Consider the following 9,031-nt stretch of genomic DNA (forward strand, 5'->3'; position numbering starts at 1 on the left):
TCACGACATGCTCTGTCACGATGAGCCAGCAACAGTAAGAAAAAGCAAAATGCAACATCCTCTTGTGGGACTACTATCATGAGATGCTTGTGCTGCAGATTCTTGAACTCACCTGGAAGAACTTGGTGAAGGTAGGGGAAGTCTCAAGAAGTCTGTGCAGGAGAAAATCTAAATACAAAAATGAGTTCATCTTGCTCTCTTACCATACCATAGAGACTCAAACAGTAACTAGAAGCCTTCTAGATGCTACTGTTGAGTTCAAGAAATACACAAGCTGATCAGGTGTTAACATTTACTTTTATTTATAAAAAATTGTAGAACGTATTAAATACAAACATTTGGAAAACGCAATCAAGGCTTCGCTAAGGTGCCCAAGAAGAGGAAGACAGAGAATCAAGAGCCAGGCTTAGAGCTTTTAAACTAGCTGAAGTAATTACTATAATTTTTCACTGACTTTATAGACAGTGGCCATTATAGCAACCAAAGTTATTACTGCCCTTTTTAAAAAACAAGAGATATGATTTGCCATATCTTCCCACTCAGTCACAAAAAGTAAGGAAGCAACTCTTTCCAGGTTAAAAACCAGGATAGTAAATACTAATTTGCTTACCCATTACCTACATTGTATTATACTAAACATTTCCTTATAATCATACATGGATATCAAGTTTAGCCCCCCAAAATTGGTTATACATTTCAAATCTGGATATCCAATAAGGTGTTATAAACTTTATACATTTTCCAGCGAACATCAAGATGTGGACAATATTTTGAAGTACAGAATCAAAACAACTGAATGCATCGTCTACACTATAAAGGCCAACTACTAAGAGATGGTCTGGGGTCTAATCACATTCCAAATAGCTGGAAAGCCCTACAAACTGCCACTGAAAGACTGGCTGGAAGACAAATCATGTCATGTTCTCAGTCTGTGGTAGCTCCTCTCTCTTTCTAAAAGGCCAAAGGTGAGAACTGTAGCTACTCTCTCTTTTGCACCTTGTGGTAATACAGAAGTAAACTATCATTCTGCTCCCCACACAGGCAACCAGATTCAAGTGTTCTGAAAGTGCTGTTGCTCTTTCACCACCACTCTAAAATGCAGTATGCAGTACATGCAGACCACTAAACAAGACGTAGAAGCAAAGGACTACAGAAAACACCTCTTCTGTCTTTTTAAAAGAGAGAAGCACTTCCACTTGCTGACCACTTGGCTTTCACTTGCATATGCTTTCAAGCTGCAGCATAATGCACACTGATGTGGCTATATGGCCCTAAAGCCAAATTCAGTTCTTAAAAAAAAAAAAAAAAAGAAAATCCTATTTGTGGGACTGACTCTTTGGGGATAACCAAACCACTGGAATAATACAGAATAATACTGGAATAGTACAGAATAATATTGGACACAAACATTAACAGATGACTCCCATTCTGCCTTGCATTTTTCAGAACAGAAAAGAGAACTGCCAATTTATCAGCACTCACAGGGTTACTACTGCAAGGATGAGAGTGCCAATAATGCTATGGAGTACACAGTGTTGGCAGTCAGCTATGGGATGGACTGACTGGATAACCTCAAGAGCACAGGCAGAATGCTCCTGACAAAGCTGCCCTCTGGGGACAGGCCAAGGTCGCACTACATACCCTATCGTGAGTGGAAGCTTGAACAAATGGACCAGCATCCTGAACACGTGTCAGACCCTTGTTACTGAGGAAAGTGTTTTCCTATTACCACGTCCACCCTCAGAGCACAGAGGGAACTGCCAACATGGGCTGTGCTGGAGTTCCTAAACAGCCAATTATTTGCAGATCAACATCTTCAAGCAGAGTTAAAAACTTCTCTTACCAGGCAAATACAGAGCAGCTCCTGGAGATACCATATACGTAGTGGTTCATTTAGCTACAAGCTTGAAAATAAAGTCAATTCTGGCACCTTTTCCAAATCTAACAGCAACCCTTACTGCAACACAGATGTGACTACCCTGCTCTCACTGTGTTCAGTACACTTAAAGCACTTGGTACAATGAGATCCTGATGCAGGCTTGGACTCAAATGAAATGGTCAGGCCAGTTCCACCCTATGCCCTTTTTTGGCAATTATTGATATGCAAGATCCATACTTCACAAGCCATAATGTCTATTTTCTGAGGATACTTAACAACAGATATTTAACAGCCAGAGCTTACTTGACCCCAAAAGCCTTGCTCCCATCCAAAGAATTCACTGCTACCTGGGAGGTCAGAGTACTGGAGTCTGTTTACTATGCTGACGGCTTCTCGCTCAGTGCTCAGCTTTTAGCGTGATATACACCACATTTGAAACAATTAGGGCGTCGTTTTTGTTCTTCTATCCTGGTTGTTTGGAAGGTATTCTTTTCTGGAATTTTCAAGAAAAATAGGCTTTCCATCCTCTGAGTCAAAGACAGGAAATCATGATCTTGGCATCGGTGCCACCACCCATTACACCATCAGAAATCAATACGCTGCCCAGCATCCCTGGTGACATACTTGAAGTTACACTCAAAATAGACTTGAGTCAGGCAATGGCTCCATTCCAGAAATAAACAATGCTGCCAAGAGTGGCTTATGGCCCCTAATTTTAACCTAGTTTAAAATATATTTTACAAATGCATTCTTACAAATCTGATCACAACAAAATATAAAGTGGTTTTAAAATGTCAGGAAGTTGAATTTAAACCAGTGAGAAATATGGGCAATTGTAAAAGAAAAAAATAAACTTTTCAACCACAGACGTTGGTGAAATATACATACACACGCACACTCACGCGTGCACACACACCCACTTACTTCACTCAGTGTCAGATTAAGATTACACAAGGCAAATTTTCAAGGTTGCATTTACAACCACAATGACAAGAACAGCATTTCTGAGGTAGCTGAAGTCAAAGAGCAAACCACAGCACAAGCAAAGAAACAGGTGCTCGCACTCACACCGAGCCCACTCTTTGGAGACGTGTTATCATGTGCGCAGGGGTGTGTGTTGAAGAGGCACGTGTTCCATGCGGAATGAAGTTCAGCAGCACTGGAGACCTAATAAACTACTCTCCAGAGAAGCTTATGTTGGGAGACCAGATGCACAATCAAGGGATCACGGCTTAAATCACTGCACATCAGCTGAGCTGTGGTAACAGTCTCAGTGCTCTTGGTCTGCGGCAGTTCTACCGACAGCTCTGTCTCACGTGCACTGAAGCAAGTACAACTGTGGCAGTTGAAGATGTTATTACTCAGAGCTGTCTGTCCCACTTCTCTCCTAGATGCTACTGTTAGTAGAAAGGTACATGCACCCATATCTTACCCAATCGAATCTGCAGCCTAGCATTCAAGTTCAGGCCCACCTCCACAATATTACTTGCCGATGGACTGTGAACAGAAGCAGCAGACACACAGATTTGAGTACCCTTCTTCAGGTGCAGTAACATCTTTGCCACATTAACAGTGCAGAGATGTCAAACTGCCACAGCCTGAATCACCAGACTTCATCTCTCATAGCCCTTTGCTAGCCTACAACGAAAGGAGTTGAGCTAACCTCACAGCAAATGCCAGGCGATGTGGGCATACAGGGATAACAGCTGTGGCTGGCTGACAAACTGGACAGCCACAGTAACTGGATCACGTATCTGGGCATACAGAGAGCTTGATCCTGCCCAAATTATAAAACTGTCTCAAACACACTGATACACACACACATAATGTAGTATTTTCATCAAGAAGCTTTCTACAAATCAACTTTTTGCATGATTACTGTTGAGAGTCTTGAAGATGGGATGGAAATTATGGCAAGATGTTTTTCAAAGGTAAAAAGAAAAAAAAAATCAACATCCTATGATTAGGTCTCTGTTGTGTAGTTGCTGTATGAGAGAGATGGCACAGATGAGAAGTTGTTATTCCACTGTCTTCCCCCAGTATTCTGCTGCAATTCTGCCTGCTCTTTATATTTGCTCAGAAGATTTTTGGCTTCTTGCAGATCCTGAGAAGAGTTTTCCCCATATTCTTCTTTCAGCCACTGCCTGAACTGCAGAAATTGAACAAACAGATACAACATGATGAAACAACAACATAAGACTAATGCAGAAGTAATAATCCCTCCTGCCCTGAAGAATTTCAAGAGCCTTTAGGAACACAAACAGTTTAAAGAAAAGCACTCCAAATATTACATGTCCTTCAATAGCAGTGCAGAATATATAGGCACAGGAATACACATTTGAAATCACTGAGATCTCTTACATCCCCTAAAACAACCCAACTGCGTAACAGCTTGGCTGGCTGGAGTAATACACAGTAGGGAACACCCACTGGACAAGGGCATCCTGGACTGAACAGCACCCTCCTCCTGTTGCATATACAAACAAGATGAGTTAGTGTGGAAGCTGGTATGATCAGCCAACATGCCCAAGTCACAACAATCTGCAAGGAGGTTGAAGATCACAAAGTGCACCACTCATATGGGTTCTTTTACCCTGACCCCCACCAACACCAGCAGTAAAAAATGTACTGTAGATATCAGGAAATGTATCTTCTAGGAAGAAAGTCCAGGAGCTTTAAAAGATACAGAATAGGACCCTTTATGTTACTGACATGAATGACTGAACATGGTACATGGTAACAGATGTGCCAGGTCCAGTTGACAGTCAGTACAGCTCTGTATCCTGGTATGAGAGTAGTCAGATGTAGATCTGAGGAAAGAATTAGGCAATGGCAGTGCAATAGTGCTGGGACCTTTTCCCTGCTCATTTCCTCAGCTGCCAGTAATTTGCAGCTCAGATAGTTTTGGAGGCTGAGGCAGTATCTTTGTGTTTGGTAGCAACAAATGAATTTTTCTGCCATAAGATCACTTTCTGAATCCACAGATCTTTACCATAAGATATCTAGATGCCAACAAGCTCTGTAAGTGCATATTATGTAAAAAATCCTTCCTTTTCCTTAATTGAGACTCTGAATTGATAGCCTCCTTTCACATTACAGGGAAGGGTGGAAATCACACCTGTTCACTTTCTCTATTCCACTCAACTTTATAGACCTTTATCACAACCTTCTGTGTCATTTCTTTGTCAGTTGAAGAATATGAGTCCATTTAGTCATTTCTGACAATCTTGTTGCTCTTCTCTGCATAAGCAGCAAGTAGACACAGACCACAACTGTCCTGTCCCAGTGTGGATAAAATTCCTGTGATCATTTGTCAAGCCTTAACTTTCATAGCTTTGTCCTGTTTGGGGCTCATGGACAGCTTTATCCCTAAGACCATTTACTAGGACATTGGGAGACAAAACCTCAACATAGTTACTCCCTCCCATTCCTAAAAGATCATAAGGTCCTGAGTTAAATCTGAAGGTTACCATGTAGAAGTTTGGAATTGGTGCAAACCATGTTGTGACCTTAGCTACTAAACTCCTTCCTGTAAGACCAAGATCTAAGGGACCCCATTCCAGAAACACCACAGTACACCACCCTATACTGTCACAGCAAAACACCCGTGCTGCTGAAATCAGAAAAAAAGTTCACACCCTTGGCAGATGGCATTATTCCACTGAAATCAGGTGTGTAAACAGACACCTGCTAAGGATGTGGTTGCTGTTAAGAGACAGTAGGAAACTACAGCCCAGCCAGTGCCTACAGGTGGATATTTCTTTTTGCAACCTACTGCCTCCCCCTCAGTGAAAAAAGGCAGAATGTGCCGTCCATGGTGGATGAAAAAAGAGAGACGTTACTGTCTTTATCAGGCTATTTGCATACAGCCTTAATTGTCACTGCTGTTAGCCCAGACCAATTAGAGTAGAAATGACTGTAAGGGAGGAAGGAGACAAGTCTGGAAAGTCCCCCTCTGACTTTTGTCTCTTAAAAATCGGTTACTCTACCATTTACACCAGTTCCAAACGATCCAGGAAACATTCAGTTAAATATTAAAAAAACGCAAATATTTACAGTTGCAAACTGCATCATGCAAAACAAATGGTAGTTTCTAAACTCCAAGCTTTCTGCAGCAGAGTGACAGGGATGGAATAAGAAAAACATCAACATCCTTTACCTCATGTATTTTGCTTTCTGATTTTGGTTTGTCTCCGTTGTTATTGTTGATTTTTAATAAGCACAATAGGCACAAAAGCCCAGAGAACAGCAACATGCTGAGCAATGGAAAACAGAAGCGACAGCCAGAATAGGTTGTTAACATAAGTGGAAGTCACTGATCACCCACGGGGAGCAAGTCTTTTGCGTGGGATGGTTCTTTTTAGGGGTAAGAAACTAATTTTTGTTTTATGAGAACCACTTTGTAGTCTTACTGTTTCCTCAATTCTCCTAGTCCTACAAAGCCTTCAAAGGCTAAGAAACAAAAAAAAAAGAGTCAGATCTGAGACTGCTCTACACAACAGAAACTTTATTAAGTCTCAGCCATGGAAGGTGAGGGGGAACACAACACCTAAGTCATAATGAGAACCTAGTTTAACTCCTGGATAGCAAAGACTTCTGATTATGTTTTCTTTCCTGCTTACTATTCCAAATAAATGTCTTGGGGGAAACCCACTATTTTTATGCAACTGGTACTTGTAGCTTGGTCTTACTGATGCATTCTGAGCAATTCGCTCTTTAGTTTTTACTCCTCTGAAGGTGTCAGTCTTGTTTTGCGTCTTCACACATACGAAGCAATCACTGTACTGAGCACACAGCTGAGCAATGTGTTTAGAGTTGTGCTTCAGCTCTTCTCCCATCCAGCATCCCTTGATACCTCCAGTTCTATGTGCACCTTCCCAGTGGAGCAGGCTTAGCCAAGAAGCCACTCCCTCAAAGCAAAACCAGGGAGTCAGATAAACCACCCAGGCCTCAAAATAATGAGAAGTAGCCCATGATCTGACTTGGGGTTGTGTTTTGCAGCTCATTTGTTTGTAGTTCACTTACCTGATCAACATCATGTTTTTCAAAGTCCTGCAGCTGCCTCTGGAATCCCATGTTAGGATTGGCACAGGATCTCGCTGCACGAACAACTGACAGTGCATCTTCCCAACCAAAGTCTGTGATGGTCATGATGTAGGCAACCACCAGTGTTACACTCCTGGAGACACCTGCAAGGCTACATGAAAAAGAAGGTGAAATAAATTGAAGTAGTGCTGTACTTCATCCACCACAGTTAAGAACATCCCTTCTCAACATCACAGCAGACTGCTGTGCTGCTTGCCACCAGGACAAAATATTACAGTATTTGAGCTAAAATGCTTTGATGCTGCTTCTTCAAATGTATTAGAACAAATATATGACAAAATCAAGAAAGTAGATTCTGTGTGGCAATTCATATGAGACTGGAAAGGAAGAACTAACTATTAAGTCTTCACAAAAACAGGGGGCAGTGCACACATTCCAAGTTAGATTTGGTTTTAATAAGCTAGAAATAAGTCACCCACTTTCTTCTGCCTATACAGATCAGTGAAATAAGACAGCTCCTTCTCTACCATGAACAAAGGGTTCAACTTCATGAAATGAACTTTAACTGAACTGTTAAAGTACGTATGTCTGATTGCTTGAGCTCTTTTCCTCTTTCTGCTATGCACTGCACAACTTCAATTCCAAGACTCCAGTTTCTGCACATGAAACGCTGGGACAAAGAAAGAATCATTCACTATTACTGGTTTGACAGCACTGGACAAAAAACCCCCAACTATTACAACTGTGTTATAAAGAATGTGTCTGAATTACATGTGTACCAGACTCTTTTACTTGGCATTTTGAGAACATTTTATGCTTTTGAAATGCTTCACAAATTTAAATATGTGGTTTTTAAAACTCTATCAGAATTCAGACAAATTATCCCTGTTTCACATGCACTGAGACTGACCAAATGACTCGTGCACAGCCCTATCATGAGTCAACGGCAAACTAAGGACTTATGCTCAGGGTGTGCATACAAGTCTAGTGTTCAAATCACAAGATGACTCTGACTCCAGATACAGACTCCGATATGTCACTTGGACATACAGCACGAAGACTACAACCAATAGCAGAGAGCAAGAAACAACCCAGGGTGGGATTTCCTTTTTTGTTCTCTATAGTCTCAGGAGCATCTCTCCAATCAGAGACTTGCTATCAACAAATGCAACATTTGAATGCTTCAGCAATTTAAAGAAAAAAGGAGGAAAAAAAATCCATTTCTGTTCAGAGGAAGTTTTTTTTAACATCTCTGAAGTCACTAAAATAGCTGTTATAGAAATTAATCAAATTATTAGGATTATGAAAACCATCTTTAGAAATACTGTGATTAAAATAATGGGAAATAAATAATACACCTCTAGACAAATCAATCCTACAAAAAGGTCTGATAAAAAGAGAAGGCCAAGAAGAATTTCTTGGGCACCTTTTACCTCCAGTCAGCTGCCCACCCCAGTTACTCAAAGGTCCCAGCATGAGGCTTTAATAGCATTTGCAAATTTTCTAGGGCTCCTCAAATAAAGGGGCCATTTCATTGCTACAAAATGGAGATGAACACCAACCTATCATTCAAATTATGAACAAATCAAGGTAGAGGAACTCTTAAGAGGTACTTTTAGCAAGTGGTATACGTACCAATGAACTAGGCAGCCTTCACCTGTAAGCCGGCACTCATGGATAAATTTAATGCTCTCTCTGAAATGCCTTGCCCTGAAAACAGAACCAGAAGGAGAATAAAGAAAGTGTTCTATTTAGTAAAATCACTACTTAGAAAGAAAGAAATGTATCCGAAAGCTCACTTAGTGGTGTTTCTAGAATTTAGAACTGAATTCAGGTCTTACTTGGTACAAGTTTGTGTCTACAAATGAAAACCAAAACTCATTGGCATAGTTATTCTCCACTTTACCTGAAGAAGAAACAGGTATCTTAGGCACTACCATGTGATAAACATTAATAAACACTTTATTCTGATGACTGGCAAGTCTGTATTTCAGTTTGCGTTTTATTTCTCTTTAAACTTGACCTTACATGCCCTTGTGTACACTCAGAGGCCAGATGAAACTCAGCAAGGCTACGTGAACACTTCTGAGATATATTTTCTCTCAC

The 9,031-nt window shown here is 40.8% G+C and overlaps 1 protein-coding gene across 1 annotated transcript; it reads right to left on the bottom strand.

The window, feature by feature from the left end:
* Positions 1-3,165: 3,165 nt before the first annotated feature.
* LOC104535320 (dual specificity protein phosphatase 22-like) lies at positions 3,166-8,635 on the bottom strand (the record flags this gene model as incomplete). Its single annotated transcript, XM_010184406.1, has 3 exons — positions 3,166-4,028; positions 6,905-7,076; positions 8,561-8,635. Coding segments are annotated over 3 exons (433 nt in total), but the record flags the coding sequence as incomplete, so codon positions are not given.
* Positions 8,636-9,031: the final 396 nt, after the last annotated feature.

Source organism: Mesitornis unicolor, unplaced genomic scaffold (genome assembly GCF_000695765.1).
Source record: "Mesitornis unicolor isolate BGI_N332 unplaced genomic scaffold, ASM69576v1 Scaffold55070, whole genome shotgun sequence".
Lineage (NCBI taxonomy): Eukaryota > Metazoa > Chordata > Aves > Mesitornithiformes > Mesitornithidae > Mesitornis > Mesitornis unicolor.